Below are 16410 nucleotides of genomic sequence, written 5' to 3'. Positions count from 1 at the left end.
TCATCATCATCTTCATCATCATTTTCTCAACTTTGTGCTGTTGGCACTACGTCTCACACTCCCTTCCGAAAGGCAAGGGTGCGAGTCTTAAATAGAATTAGGAAACCTTCGTGAAAGCTGTTCTCCGTCATCATGGGAAACGAGTTCGAAATCCCCTCTGTCTATGGCAGAAGACCAGTTTCTGCAGATGGTACTTCTGTTGTCTTCTCCTTCACACCTACACAGCTGTATTTAAAGATGTTTCCGGTCTTGTTTTCACATGTGGGTTCTTTCCCTCCTTCCTCTTCTTCTTTCACTTTATTTCTTGCAGACCACAAGACGCTCAGGAAACAAAACCTTAGAGTCCACAAGAGACAAGAAAGCTGGACTCGCCACTTCGCAAGAAGAGATTTCTCGCAGACTAGGCCAGCTTTTGTGCGTCCGGCTGTGAAAACGCCAGCAAGGTTTAGCGAATACGTAAAGCGTTTGCATCATTTGCATGTCTTTCGAGGTCTCCTTTGGACCCTAAGAGGAGTCCCCAGAGCAAGGATGGAGGCCGTAGCCCTCTACAACTTCCGAGCCGAAGAGAAGGACGAACTAGCCTTCAAGAAGGGAGACACACTCAAGGTAGAAATGAATCTATTCCCCTATGGGCAAATATTCCCCAATGATTCTCTATGGGCAAGTATGGTTTCCCTATGGGCAAGTATTCTCCTATGTTTCCCTATGGGCAAGTATCCCCCAATGATTCTCTATGGGCAAGTATGGATTCTCTATGGGGGAGTATTCCCCAATGATTCTCTATGGACAAGTATGGTTTCCCTATGGAAACATATTCTCCTATGTTTCCCTATGGACAACATTCTCTTTTGATAGATCTATAGATTATTCCACAAGGGTACACAGTTCATTGCTATGGGTTAGTTATGCCACTCTGCAAGATCTTCAAATATCATCATATACAAAAGAGTAGATTATCCATCTAAACAGAACATGAAGACTTTGCTTTCACATGTTTAGAGATATAATGCCTCTATAGATATTAAAATAAAGATAATGCATGCACTATGTGGGGTTTTTTGGTTAATTCTTCCAATGCAGAATATTCCAAAACTCTATAATTATCACCAAAGCATGCCACTGTTTTAACACTGCAGTCTGCATGTTAATTTAAAACTCACTTATTCAAACTATGGCCCTCCAGAAAAACAGCAGCTTTCAACAGCCTTAGCCAGCACAGCTGGTAAAGGGATATGAGAGTTACAGTCCCACATCATCTAAGGGACTCTATAATTGTCATCCCTGATTTAAACCTTGTTCCTGTTGTAGTTAATTGTTGTCAAGCTCGCACTGACTTACGGTGACCCTAGGAGAGGCAGCGCCTGTGGCTTCCTTGATTAAGGGGCAAAACAGGTGGGCATGAAGAAGTATTCCCCAATGATTCTTTATGGGCAAGTATGGGTTCTCTATGGGCAACTATGGTTTTCCTATGGATAGGTATTCTCCTTTGGTTCCCTATGGGCAAGTATTCCCCAATCATTCTCTATGGACAAGTATGGGTTCTCTATGGGGACGTATTCCCCAATGATTCTCTATGGGCAAGAATGGTTTCCCTATGGGCAGGTATTCTCCTATATTTCCCTATGGACAAGTATTCCCCAATGATTCTCTATGGAGAAGTATGTGTTCACACACACACACAGACACACACACAAACATCCCATCTGATCTTGGACATTAAGCAAGGCCAGCCCTGGTTAATACTTGGATGGGAGTCCACCAACAAATGCCAGATGCTGTAGGCTATGTTTCAGAGGAAGCAAGTAGCAAAAATGAGGATCCCTTGCCTATGAAAACCTTGGGGGTTGCACAAGTTACACAAGTGACTTGAAGGCGCATACACAGACGCACACAGAGACACACAGCTCTCTCCGGTTTTCATAATACAGTGGGCCCCTGTTATCCACTGGGTTTTGTTCCAGAATCCCCCCCGTGGATAACAAAATCCACGGATGCTCAATTTGTGGATAAGGAGGGCCAACTGTACTAACCCTGTGCCCCAAACGCTTCATGCGTTCTTTCCCTTTTCTTGCATTTGGTGACTGTTCAGGTCCGCTGCATCCAACCCACGCTCAGGCGTTGCTTCCTTTGCACTGAACCATTAAGTCCCAAGGGAGATAATGTTTTTTAGATCCTCTTTTTGCAGCTGAGAGAGTGCAATTTCTCACCATGATGGGCTGTTTGTGTGTTGAATGCTGGGAAATATAGACAGAAAAGCAAAGTGAAGAAGGCCTTCCTTTCTGAAACTGGGTTTGAAATCACAGCTGCTTTCACATCATACCATTATATATAGCCAGCATAATGTAATGGTTTGGATCTTGGACTAAAGACGCTGGGAGACCAGGGTTCGAATCCCTTAGGCCTCCCAAATTTGGGGGGTGGCTGCACCCCACCTGGTCCCCTAATGCACCTCTTTACCTTTCCTTCTGTTTTGGGGACCTGACAGATCCTGAACATGGAAGGTGACCTCAACTGGTACAAAGCCGAGCTCTTTGGCATTGAAGGATTCGTCCCCCAAAACTACATCAAAATGAAGCCTCACCCGTAAGTAAGGCCTCCTTTGAGGAAGACCTAGGACTCCTTCAAGCGTTTGGGTCCCCAGGCATTTAGGGCTTTAATGCCATTACAGTGGGCCCTTGGTATCTCCTGGGGTTTGGTTCCAAGGCACCTCATGGATACCAAAATCCATGGATGCTCAGGTCCCCATTAAATACAATGGATAGTTACAATCGTGACTCTTAGGCTTGCTTTTTGAGACCAGAAGTGTGCCGGCAACCCCATTGGCACGGGTCCCTTGTTCTCCGGTCCCTTGGCAGGGCTCTACTGATGCCACTTTCTGGCTTCTTATATCCAGGTGGTTCTCTGGCAAGATTTCCAGGCAAGAGGCGGAAAAGGCCCTCCTGAGACGCCAGTTCCGGGGAGCCTTTCTCATCCGAGAAAGCGAGAGCAGCCCGGGAGATTTCTCCATCTCTGTAAAGTAAGTCCTATTCCTTCTCTCCTCTGCAAAATGGTCTAATGATCTGAAGTTATAGGAGGGCAGATTTCGACTGGACTTCCAAGAGCAGTTCAATAATAGAGCCAATGCCCTAGAAAGGTGGCAAGGTCTCCTTCTCTGGACACCTCCAAAATGAGGCTGGACAGCTTCCTGCTGGGGATAGTCTTCTTGCAGCCATTCCCAAACTTTGGTCTTCTGGATAATTTTGGACTCCAACTCCCAGAATCCCCAATAGTCAAAGAAGTCTGGGAGCTGGAGTCCAAAAGGTCTGGAGGACCAAAGCTTGGGAACCCTCAGCTGGAGATCTTGCACTGAGTCTACATGCTTCTAGATTTTAACCTCAACTTATCCACAGGTCATGTCAAAACCCGTAATTTGGCCCTAAAACATGCCCTTGATTTATACATGAGGTTGACTTATAGTAATTGCCAAAAATTCTTGCAAAAAGGACACTTTCCTAACCCTCTCCAGCATTGCAAAAAGTTGCGTAGGGATGTGTTTGTGATACTTGGTTCTCACACCAGAGGGCAATCCATCCCTATCACACATTATTGTGAGATTTCTGCAACACACAAATGCTCCGCCGCATGTAATAAGCTGTATTTATTTATGTGCCTTCCAGTAATTTATTACATATCAAAAGGGAAGTTTTTGAATGGCCCCTTAGAGCCACAACGATCCACATCTAAGCTTTCGGATCTATTCGGATCATGCAGCCACTGTTCAGGAAACAGAGATGCCTCTATTTTGATCCAGAATGGTGACGAATGGGAACTTCAGACCAGATTTAAATGCCAAGGGAGAGATTCATTGCCTTAAAATGTAGTGGGAACGGCGACTCGATTTTGAATCGATTCACAAATGTGAATCTCTCCATGCGAAAAACGTAAGTGTGACTGGCACCCTTGTTTGCCAGCATCCCTTCATTATTTCCAGCACCTGCCATGAGGACATCCTTGGCATTGCCACCTACCAAAGCACCATGCTCCAAAATGATATTCCTTTGCAGAAAACGATGCCCGAGAGGAAGGGAGGGCCAGGTTGGGTCCGCCGCGTTCAAGTTGAAACTGATCTCCCAAGCAATGGAGCCAAGGAAGGTGGCAACACCCAAGCCGTGCCAACCTCCCAGGGAGCTCTGCATGCCAAGGGCAACAAATTACAAAGCGCTGTACTTGCAGACCCTGAGGATGCCCAAGGAGGAGGCAAAGCGGAGAGAACATGAGCTCATTTGGCCTCCATGCCAACCCTGCAGCTGCACACCTTCCAGCTTTTCATGGATGGGAAACTGGGAGACATGGAGCGAAGATGGCAAACGTTATTGACGAAGAAAGACCCACAAGCTAGGAGAGGCTACAGCAGTTTGTTTTTGCCTCGTTCAATTGGGAAAGGAAAGATATTGCTCCTTCCTCTGTCCCCATCCCCTGCTCAGTTCATTGAACACTATTTTTGCAACTGGAACCGATTTTGCAGCAATTGAGGCAAACAGAGGACAAAATGGAGAAAGCGGGAGGAGGAAAGAGAAACCGGGACGTCTTAAAAGCAGATGGAAATGTGGGACGGCAGAGGATTAATTGGGAATATCCCTGGTAAATTGGGATCATTGGTGGATTTGCAATGAAAATAAGCTGAAGGAAAAGAAGGAAAGTGGGAAAAGGAGAGAGAAACCAACATGTTTTAAAAGCACTGGAAAAGTGGGATGGAAGAGGATTAATCGGGAATATTGCTACCAAACTGGGAAAACTGGTAGATTTGCAATGGAAATAAGCTGAGGAAAAAGAAGGAAAGTGGGAAGAGGAGAGAGAAACAGGGACGTTTTAAAAACAACTGGAAAAGTGGGATAGAAGAGGGTTAACCAGGATTGTCTCCTCAAATTGGGACAGTTGGAGGGTACGCACAAATCCCTTTGCTCTTTCCAGATTCATCATAGACTTGTGACTTTTCAAAAGGAAGCCAAATAGCCCCTCCTAGGCCTTGTTCGGTTGGGGCAAGTCGGGGGCATAAATTTTGCCCGTGTCTCAGCCTGGCACCTTCCTTACCTCACTGCCGTCCTCCACCCAGTTGGCTCCACATTTGAAGTGGGAAAGGGATATTAAAAAGTTAGACATCATTCTTCTGGGGTCGTAAATCTTCCCCAATGAGGCAAAGGCAGACTTTTAAATTTATGAGTTTAAAAATCTTAGGGCGTCATTTTCACCTCTGGGGCAAAATAAAAGATGCCCAAAGGGGCATCTCAATGGGGCCTTTCCTACGTCAGCCTGAGTCCGACAATGAAACCACACCATTCTGAGTGGCCCTGTTTCCTCTTTTTTAAGAGCCGGAGCCCAAGATGTTGGCTGGGTCCTCGCTTTGCGCCAGCTGCGTCGACAGCCATGTCAGCCTCATTAAAAACACGCCTTGCGCGTTGTTTGATCTGCAGTGGCTCCTCCATGAAACGCAAGTCGCCACTTGAAGCTGTAGTCAATTCCCAAAAAAACACCATGTTCGTGCCAACTGTTGTTAACTACCTGCTTGAGCTGACATTTGCAGCTGATGGTTTTACGGCGAACCTAGGCAAGGTGTGCGGATTATAGCGTAATGCGCACATTATGGCCCTATTTCCCTGGGTACCAAACTCCATCCCACGCCTCCAGGATGGGCCTGGCTATACGGCCATATTTCTAATTATTATTAGTTAAGGCAAATTTGGAAAAGCCAGTGTGGCGTTGTGGTTTGAGCATTGGACTAAGACTCTGCAGACCAAGGTTCGATTCCCAGATCTGCCATGAAACCCACTGAGTGATGCTGGGCAAGTCACACTCTGTCAGCCTCAGGGCAAGGCAATGGCAAACCTCCTCTGAACAAATCTTGGCAAGAAAACCCCATGATAAGTTGTTGTTATTATTTTATTTCCTTATATCCCGCCTTTCTCCCAATTTAGGGACTTGATATAGTTCTCCTTAGGGTTGCCATAAGTCGGAAATGACTTGAAGCCACGCAGCAACAACAACAAAGGCCAATGTATCGTGGGTTTTCTTGGCAAGTTGCTTCAAAGGGGGCTTGCCATTGCCGTCCTCCAAGACTGAGTGTGATTTGTGGGGTTTTATGCTCAAGCTGGGATTCAAACCCAGATTGCCAGGTCCATAGTCTAAACAATATACTCAAACCAATATACTGCGTTGACTGTCAGATGATTTCTGGTCTTCTTCCCAACCATTTTTCAGCTTGGCAACCCTAGATGACTTCTAGGGTTGCCAAAAGGGAATTTCAGAGTTGTTGTTTGTCACACAACCGGGTAACAAACAACACCGTCTTCTACAAGGTCCAAAACCCCCTTTCCATTGTTCGTTTTGGCAACCCTACAAGTTGCCCCTACAAAGTTGAAAATGTCCGCCTGAAAAATGGCGCTGGATGGGAAAGTTCGGATGACTTTAAAAAACCCCAGCTTTTAATGTTTGGGGAACCTGTGAAATCCAAAGCCCTTCCCAAGCAAAAGTCAATAAAAGCGAATAAAAGCCCACAATTATTTCTGGGCTCTCCATTTCCGCCTTCAGCAACCTGAGCTTCTTGTCTCAAGTGATGGGAACATGAGATGACAGATGGAGATACGCCTAAATGGCGTATAATCCTCTTAAATGGGACGCTGGGCTCCTCCTTTGCTGTCAAAAGGGAGTTGCTCGCTCGCTCCAAAGCCACCGAAGCACCTTGGATAGATCCTATAACATCGGGAATAAGTCAATGGATGTGGAAGCCACTGGCCGCAACTGGGACAACCTCCCTTTGGGCGCTGGGAAGCCCACCAGTCAATCTGTCAACTTCAAATAAAACATGAACCGCAACCAGAAGGATTAAGGTGACACAGAAGTGCACCATACACACTTTGCAAGGTCTCACCTGTGCCACTTTGCCATTGGCTTGCCATTGACTTCGACTGAGGTTGAGAGAGTGTGACTTGCCCAAGGGTCACCCAGTAGGTTTCCATGGCCGACATGAAATCGAATCCTGGTCTCCAGAGTTGTAGTCCAATGCTCAAACTGCTACACCACATGAATGAATGTCATATTTAGACCTGGGTCCCATCTCCAATATATCCCATTATGTATATGCAAATATTCCAAAATCCAGGAAGAAGAAAGTGAAAATCCCAAATATTTCTTCCCTGGTTCCATTTCTGCTTTGTTTTCTCATGCCATAAATCTCCAAAACCATGCTTAATACACAATGTATGTGATGATAGTGGTGACCGCTTGCTGGCGGTGACCAATGTCCACTTTGTTCCACTGTGCCCTATTCCAACTCTGCCTCATTTGATTCTCTGCCACCCTTTACAGCTATGGAGACCAGGTCCTCCATTTCAAAGTCCTCCGAGAGAAGAAAGGGAAATACTACCTCTGGGAGGAGAGGTTCAACTCCGTCAATGAGCTGGTGGATTTCTACAGGACCAACAGCATCGCCAAGAAGGGCCAGGTCTTCCTCCGAGACCACAGAGAAATGCAGGAGGTCAGTAGGCTCTTTGTGTATATGTGTGTGTGTATGTCTATCCAATTCAATTCAGCCAACATCTTGCCTTCCTCCATGAATTGTTGTTGGGTTCCTCCAAGACCTTGATGACTTATGAGGACCCTAAGGCGACACTATCACAGTGGTTTTCTTGGCAAGGTTAATTCAAAGGAGGTTCACTATTTACCTTCCTCTGAGCATGAGTGTGACATGCCCAAGATCACCCTCTGGGTTCCATGATTGAGAGAGATTCGAACCGTGGACTCCAGAGCTGTAGTCAAACAAGGAAACCGCTACACCAGGATGAATACTGCCTTCTTAAAACAGGGATGCAAAGCTAGGGAGTGGCATCATCCTTCCAGGAGAGCTTGGTAGCCCAAGTACGCTCTCTGCAATCGATCTATTTATCTATCATCTATCTATAGATATATATATTTGCCCCAATGCCCTCAGATACCTTCTATGCTCTAGAGAGCGGGATGCCTTGCTCCCCAGTCTTCCCCTTTACCAAATCATCTGCCACCAGCTGCTCAGAGCAATTAGGAATGGCTAGTTTTTGTAGGAAGATCATATTCACGCAATTTGCCTATTCAAGACCATCCCGGGCCCTGAGGTTTCAAGGCTGAAACCTGAGTCCTGGGGAACAAACATTTAGGCCTCATTCCCACTTACAAATAAACCAGTTTGCGATCCAAATCAATGGACCGATTCGACAGCGGAGTGTGGTTCCCACTACATTGGCCCCGATCGCATTCCCCCCCCCTGTAAAATAAACCCATTGGTGGTTCACGTTCATGAATGAATCGGCTCAAAACGGACCTGTTCCAGCTGAAGGCAGGGCACATTTAAATCGATTCTGATCTGCATCTGGTTCACACTTGTGCAGAATCGATTCATCCAAAAAGATGCAGGGGAAAATCAGCGTTGAAAAGATGCAGGTTAAATGAGTCTAGTGCATGACCTCCCTCTCCAAACTGCTTCAGTGATTCAGTTCAAGTGGGAACCAGGGTCATTTGAACTAGTTCAAACCCAATTGCGATCCGGTTTAAATGGTAGTGGGAATGAGGCCCAAGTCAATACATAGACACACACACCCTGGAAAGTCTTAGTGAAGTCTGGCAAACTGTGGCAAGCTGCTGCTCTCCTAGCTGGGCTGGACATTTGGACCCAGCTCTTTCCCCTTGTCTGGAGCTGAGACCTCCAAAACGGGAGGATTTGCATTCTTGTCTCCCTGCCCTGGAAATGACCTCTGAAACCTGAAGATTTAGGGTTAGGCCCTGAGATCCAACAGCCCTAATATTTACTCCCGATTGTACGTTTCTTCTCATTCAGTGCCTCCGTCTCTTTCTCCCGCAGCCCAAGAAGCCAAAGTTTGTCCAAGCCCAATTCGACTTCTCGGCCGAAAGCCCTTCCCAGCTGAGTTTCTGCAGAGGGGACGTTCTTGAGATCCTGGACGCCTCCGACCCACATTGGTGGCGAGGGAGGATTGGGCTGAAAACGGGCCTCTTGCCCCGGAACTACGTTTTCCCCTTGCGAATGTGACCTGAGTTTGGCTAAGTCCCGATATTGGAGGCGAAGAGGTTTTGCAAGAGCAGCCAATCAAAACGTCTCCAGAAGTTCTGCAACGGAATATACAAACTCAGTGGCTCCTTCTCTTGGACTTTCTTCCAGAAAGAGATGAACAATGGTGGGAAAACATTACTCCCACAACACAGATTGCTCTTAACTCAGTGATGTTCAGCCTCTCCAAACCCAAATATACATGGAGCAGAAGGAGAGAGCTAAGGCTGACTGTATTTGTTAAATACCTTGGTATCCGCTGGGGTTTGGTTGCAAGACCCCCTTTTGGGTAGCAAAATCAGTGTGCAAGTCCCATTAAATACAATGGCATCGTATAAAGGGTGTCCTTTATATAAAATGGTAAAAACAAGGTTTGCTTTTGGAATTTATGTATTTGTTAAATACAGTAGGACCTTGGTATCTGCTGACGTTTAGTTCCAAGACCCCCTTTTGGGTAGCAAAATCAGTATGCAAGTCCCATTAAATACAATGGCATGGGAATTGCCACTCCTTATAGCAAAACAAAGGTTTAGTCTTTGGAATATGTATGTATGTATATTCAATCTGGAGATGGTTGGATCCGTGGATAATGAATCTGTGGATATGGATGTTGTGGATAAAAAAACAATCCATGGATACAGAGGGCTAACTGGACTCCAATGGTTAAACTAGCCCAACTATGGCAGGGCAGCAAACTGGTGTGATAATGTCCAAAGACCCCAGTCTCTTGCTTCCTTGGAGAAATCCATGCAAGATGCCGCTTAAGCAAAATAAGCGTAGAAAAAGACGTTGACAGAGATGAGGACGATGGCGTTTATGCCACAGATCCGAGCCCAGAAGACGGATTCTGTCATGTCGCTGGGGGATTTCTCTGGTGCTTTTTTGGCTTCCATAAAACAGGGGCTGCAAGCCATTACCTGGCAGGGATTGCCACACAGTTGCCTTTCCGGGAGATCTGAAAGGAAAAGATAGGAGGGAAGAAGTCTTATAGTTTTCCAGAACCCAGTGTTCTCCGGTTGCGTTGGATTGAAGCTCCCATAATCCCCCAGCTCAGTGCCTTCGATACACTGCGCCAGATTCAGTCTATCTAGTCCTTATGGATAGAAAATAATATTTCAACATATTTCACAAAGTGAAATGGATTCTGGGGTCCATTGTCCAAAGAATCTGGACAGCAATAAGGAGCATCAGGCTGCTCTGGTTGTTTAGAAAGTCATAAAGGAAAAGTCCATCAGAAATTATACATGATGGACCTATATATCTGAACACTGGAGGCAACCGGCAGGAAACATTTACATTTTCCAATCCAGCTTTTGAGCAACCGGAGGGGAGCAAAGTTGATTTACTTTTGCCTTTTATGATCTGTCTTGTCCCATTCACAGGTATACTGCTGCTATGCTATGTATTTGCAAATAGGATGCACAAACTGTGTGACTTTGCACCCCATGGCTTCCACCTCCAGCATCTTTTAGTCCTCAGAGTCAGTATTATCCTCTGTTTGTATGCTTATTCCTCAAATGCCTTTGCAGTGGCTGCTCCAAGGATGGACTTCTCTTTCTTCTAGGCATCAAATCTCTTTTTATTCAAGTGGTTTCAACTCCATTTAGGCGTCATGCGTACCCTCTTTGTCCGATCCACAGAAGCCATTCTCTGGTTGCGATTTGGCCATGGAAAGGTCAGCAGGAGGGGCACCGTCTGGGCGACGAAGGGTCCACCAAGTCACATCTTTTATCTACCGTTGTTATTTTTATTTTTTGGTAAGCATGCAAAAGAAAAAAGAGGGGAAAAACACACAGAAGGTTTCATGTACTTGTAATTACTTGTTGCAGTCAAAAGAGCGACGCTGGGCGGTAAATCATCCCATTGACAGAGAAGCAAAGCTCTTGATGGAAAAACCGAGGCGGTGTTTGCTCTCTGGATTACTGTTTGGGTTGGTCTCCTTTTTTCCCTCTGTTTGTGAGGCTAAGAAGAACGGGGAATAAAAACCCCACATTTCCTGCCAGAGGGGCAAAAAGTCCCATACATGTGATATAAATCCCAGCTTTGTCAGAGGCTTTGCTAACTGGGTTCTTGCAGGTATAACTCCCAGAATTTCCTATCCAACATGGCAAACCTCCCTAAGCTCTAGGTTGGTTCATAGAATCACAGAGTTGGAAGAGACCCTAAGGGTTATGCATGCAGGAATACATAGAATCCTAGGGTTAGAAGAGACCCTAGGATCCATCCAATTCAACCCTCTCTGGCCATGCAGGGAGACACAATCGAAGTGCTCCCGACAGATAGCTGTCCAGCTTAATGTTTAAAAACCTACCAAAGAATAATCATAGAATCACAGAGTTGGAAGAGACGTCAAGGGCCATCCATTCCAGGCCACTTTGGCCATGCAGGAAGACACACTCAAAGCACTCTGTTTCCTTTTGGGATTTCAGCGACAATGCATTTCCGATATTTAGTTGCGCCATTGTGTGTGATAATCATCTGCACAATTACTAGCCACTAATATTTTGGGGCTGTCCTGATCAGAGGCTTCATGAAAAGTCCAGCTCCCTCTGCTTTGCAAACTCACCTGGGATGCATCGGGCGGCTGAGAGAGCAAACTGATGCCCACGACAAGGACGATGGTCAACAAGCAGAGAAGGATGGCAAAGTGGAGGTAGTGGATGTCCTTCACAAAGGAAGGGCGCATGTCTGGGACACCACAGCGAGGTGCGGGGTGTGCAAACTCTAACGCCATGCGGCTCAAGCCAAGCGCCAAGCCCACCATCAGGCCCCAGAAGGCTCCCTGCAAGTCGAGAGAAGCGTCACCAAGACTTCAAGGTAAAGCTTTTATCGGAGACAATACAAACACTAACCCACTAAAAAGCCAACATGGTGTAGTTCTTTGTGCGTTGGACTCTGGAGACCAGGATTCGATTCCCAGCTCAGCCCACAAAACCATTGCTTTAAATGCCATGGCTCCATCCTATGAAATCCTGGGAGTTGTAGTTTGCCATCCTCTGAGGCTGAGAGAGTGTGATTTGGCCAAAAGTCACCCCAGTAGGTTTCCATGGCACAGCTGGGAATCGAACCCTGGCCTCCAGAATCATAGGATTTGTAATTTGGTGAGATATCTAACCTTCCTTATCAGACAGCTTTGGTGCCGCAACAAACTACAGCTCCCAGTATTGCATAGGATGGAACCATGATATTTAAAGCGGTGTCAAACTGCATTGTTTCTGCAGTGCAGATGCAGCCTCAGCAAGACTAAATCAATTTAGCCGGATTTAAACAACGTGGGGAAGCGACTTTGGGGAAACTGCACTACCCAGATCTTCCCCAGCCATTGGGCTTGTTTGTCGATAGTTTCTGGGAACTGTAGTTCCTAAAACGGGGCACGCTCCAGGTATTTTTAAAGTAGTCTTTACCTACGCCAGGTAGGTTTACCTGCTCATTGGCTCGCGTCCAGAAAACGGCCAGCAGAAAAACAGCTGTGACCGGCGGCGCAAGGTAGCTGGTGACTGACTGGATATAGATGTAGAGCTGACCGCTGTTGGAGCTCTGCAGGATCGGAATCCAGACCACGCTGACCAACACCAGGACAACAGTGACCATCCTGCAGAGGACGGCAATAGACACACAGGGCTATTCATGGGATATTCATGGGATCTGATGATTCAGAGAACTTGGAAGGGGAATTTGATATTTGCCACTAGGTAGGTAGTACCAACCTCCCACGCATCTGGGGCAAAAAAGGGGAGTATTAGTCTGAGATAAAATACAGAGAAGCTTTGGCAAGCATGCAGCGCCTCCCACTGACTCACCTACGATTGCGAGGCCCTCGAATCCAAATCTATCCATCGCACACAAAAAACTTGGAAGCCATCCCAAGTCACGCTGGAGGAGTCTCATTTCCAAGGAGCACCGAGATAGGAATTAAGATGCAAAACCCATTAACGTAGGCTGGGATCACTCAGCACCCTAAAATGACACCCAGCCGGACTGCGTCAGACGTTAATGGGATCGATGATAGGATCATCTCAAGGATGCCAAGCCCGGCCTTGCCCAATCTGCTGTTGTTTTTTGGGAAGCCACTTTGCTGAAGCAGACATCCGAGAGGAGTCCCAGACACTTGAGAACAAGGCAGGGTTATTACTCAGGTGGCGAGGGATGCCATGGAAAAGGGTTTGAGATTTGGGGATATGGGTATATTTAGCTTGGAGAAGAGACGGTGGAGGGGTGACAAGATAGCCATCTTTACATATCCAAAGGGATGCCATGTCGGAGATGGAGCAAACTTGTTTTCTGCTGCTCTAGAGACACCAATGGATTCAAATGACAAAAAAACATGCCCTAAAAGAAGAGACTTAGGGAGCTGGGTATATTTAGCCTGGAGAAGAGAAGGTTAAGAGGTGATATGATATCCCTGTTTAAGTATTTGAAGGGATGTCATATTGAGGATGGAATGAACTTGTTTTCTGCTGCTCCAGAGAACAGGATCCGGAGCAATGGATGCAGGCTCCAGGGAAAAAGATTCCATCTCAACATTAGGAAGAACTTGGGACATCTCTGGACACACGCGTTGAAATGGAGTTTTGCATCACTCCTTTGTGGGAAAAGCATCATTCTCAGGGCACAAAACATGACTCAGGAACCATACAAAAGACACACACACACACACATACACAACACTTGCCTGTCTGGGTATGACTGTTCTTTCATAGAGCAAACCCAAGAGACCGGCCCAGTCTGGTCTGCTCAAATGGTTTCTCAATAGCTTCCCTGAATCCGAGTCATGGAAAGGTGAGCAGGGTCAGGAGGGGTGGATGCTGGGCTAGACACAAGGGGGTCATAGGAGGACAGGAAAGGCATCTGGGATGTGTTCGGGAGCCAGTTTTTGGCCCTATAGTATCCTCTGGGGAGCACACAGACTCCGGGCCCAAAAGAAACAGGAGCATACAGTACCATAGAGTACAGACTGACTCTCCCGTATCCAGAAATCCAAAACTGTCCCCATGGGGGCTGAAACAGTGACGCCTTTGCTTTCTGGCGGTTTGCAAACTTTGCTCCATGCCCAAAATTGTTAACAATGTTGTGTATAAAATTAGCTTAAGGCTATCTGCATAAGACAGGCAGTTAGTTTTTGACTCTGGGGAGCAGGATTCGATTCCCAGCTTGGCAATGTTAAACCCACTGGGCGATGTTGGGCAAGTGATACTCTCTCAGCCTCAGGGGAAGGCAATGGCAAACCTCTTCTGAACAAATCTGGCCAAGAAAACCCCAGAACAGGTTTGACTTGGGGTTGCCGTAAGTTGGAAACGTGTGTACATAAGGTGCATATGGAACATAAATGAATGCTGTATTTAGACTTGGTCCCATCTCCAAGAAACCTCATTTATGCTCATGCAAATACTCCAAAATCCCAAACACTTCTGGCTCTAAGCATTTTTGATAAGGGACACTCAGTCTGTACCATCTTATGACTTGTGACCAAAGACAAGAAGCCATGTCCCTGTTAGCGGGAATAGCGAACTGATAGATGCTTCAAAGTTCAGACTGAAACCCGAAGCAGATGTGCCAACTCATTGGCTGGAAAGCCACCTAGTTGCCACAGATATCCCAACCAATGGATGCCTCCTTCCTCAGAAGTTGTGTCAACCCATGCCCACAACCACTCCCTGGATTTCTAGGGGATCTTCCTCAGTCGAAACCCATTCTTCCTTTTTCCACGCCTGTCTCCGACGAAGCCCTTGGCGTGAGTCACCCATCCATCCCTTTCCCCCGCTCTTGTCTCCTGCAATCGGCCCGGCTTTACGCAACCGACGTTGTGCCAAAAACACAAGAGGTGGAGAGGACACCCGTCTTGCCGGGCGGCACAAAAAGAATCGAGGAAATGCAGTAACAATAATAACAATATCCTTATATGGAGACATGCTCATGCCAAAGTCTGTTTTGTGCTGAGCAACGTCATTGCAGGGATTGCTGTCTGTTATTTTTGGTGGGCTTGCTTCTCCCTCCCACGGTAATCTTTTACGATCAGGTGTAACCACCGATGTATTCTCCACCGCCCACATCATTTCCCCCCGAAGGAGGTAATAAAGCAGTGGGAAGATAAGGAAAGAAGGAAAGAGGCAGAGATTCAGGGCGCTTCCATCCAGACGCAGCCTGGATTGTGCAACGGCACAACTGCATTCTCTAAATTTTGATCGCATGGGATCCCAACAATAACATATTGACTCTGTAGCCCCCTTGTGTTTTCCCAACACACTGTATATACTTGACAAGTCAACCTCATGTATAAGTCGAGGGCAGATTTTGGGGTCCCAGTTATGGATTTTGATATGACGCATGGATAAGTCAAGGCTATGCACTCAGAGGCAAGATTTTGTTGCAAAATTGCACTCCGTTTTGCAAAAGTTGGCGCTCTTTCTCTCTCTTTCTTGTTCCTCACTCATCACAAGGAGCAAATGGATGACCTCCAAGCCGTCAAAAAGGAAGAAAAACCATTAAGTCAGGTGTGTCTTGCGCTGCCAAATACCTTCTAGGCTGGGCTGGGTGGACACAACTGGGGAGGAACGCGTGATTTGCCTCTCTAGGGCTGCAACTGCGCAATGGCACAATGGCCGTCGCCTTACGTAAACCAGTTACGTGACGCATGCTTCCACATCTATCTTCAGGCAAATGTGCACAGACACATCCCTGGGTTTAAAAAGCCATCTGTCAGCAATTTCATTGGCTGAGTTGCTGTAACTTGACAGCATCTTTGCAGGACTTCTCAATGATCATGGGATGGACATTAAGGAGAGATTAAGGCACATGTAAAGCATCCCGCAAATAAAGCAGAAACCGCAAGTAATTGCATGATGATGATGATGATGATGATGATGATGATGATGATTATGTATCCCACTCTATTTCCAGAACTAATTATTAGCATGGTTTTATTATGGGAGTCATAAGTGAGAAACCATTTGAAGGCACACAACAACAACAACAACAAAAGAACGATGCCAAACAAAATGCGGCGCAATTAACATAAACCTGCACCTCTTTTGCATTTCTATAATGGGATTTTTCTCCCTCCCTCCTTGGTTTCGGATATTACTGCGGGATTATTTTGTGGGGGTATGTTTCATTTTCCACCACCGCTTTTAATCGCACATTATGCGCTTGCTTCTTCCGTCATGATTTTATTGCATTGTGGTTGCTTTATTTTAAAGCCTCTCTCATAAATTGGGGGGGGAAACTGAATGATTTCATCCAAATCTGGGCACGGCTTGCGCTTGTTTTAACTTGCGGAAATGTTTGTTATGCTTTCCGTCAGCTAAATGCATTTTGCACCGTTTTCAGTTTTGAGTGGGTTT

General features: G+C 46.3%; 2 protein-coding genes across 3 annotated transcripts in view; one reads left to right on the top strand and one right to left on the bottom strand.

The window, feature by feature from the left end:
- LOC149306527 (GRB2-related adapter protein-like) lies at positions 1-9502 on the top strand. The gene is made up of 5 exons (XM_089476769.1): positions 1-606; positions 2486-2583; positions 2894-3016; positions 7342-7510; positions 8867-9502. Exons 1-5 carry the CDS (start codon positions 133-135, stop codon positions 9050-9052), a joined length of 1050 nt encoding a protein of 349 aa, XP_089332895.1. The 5' UTR covers positions 1-132; the 3' UTR covers positions 9053-9502.
- LOC149306525 (sodium/mannose cotransporter SLC5A10-like) overlaps positions 9420-16410 on the bottom strand; it is a 42169-nt gene continuing 35178 nt past the window's right edge. The window contains exons 9-13 of one of the 2 annotated variants that reach the window (XM_089476768.1): positions 12494-12662; positions 11637-11852; positions 10763-10802; positions 10104-10127; positions 9420-9947 (exon numbers count right to left, since the gene is read on the bottom strand). In XM_089476768.1, coding sequence (XP_089332894.1) covers positions 9832-9947; positions 10104-10127; positions 10763-10802; positions 11637-11852; positions 12494-12662 — 565 coding nt within the window. In that variant the 3' untranslated portion in view covers positions 9420-9831. Of the gene's footprint in view, positions 10026-10103; positions 10128-10690; positions 10803-11636; positions 11853-12493; positions 12663-16410 lie in introns of both variants that reach the window. The other variant, XM_089476766.1, reaches the window with a different exon arrangement.

This window comes from Sceloporus occidentalis, unplaced genomic scaffold (assembly GCF_023333645.1).
Source record: "Sceloporus occidentalis isolate IW3139 unplaced genomic scaffold, rSceOcc1.0.p SCAF_10, whole genome shotgun sequence".
Classification (NCBI taxonomy): Eukaryota; Metazoa; Chordata; class Lepidosauria; order Squamata; family Phrynosomatidae; genus Sceloporus; species Sceloporus occidentalis.
The sequence above is the reverse complement of the archived record's forward strand: the minus strand, read 5'-3'. Positions and strand labels throughout refer to the sequence as shown.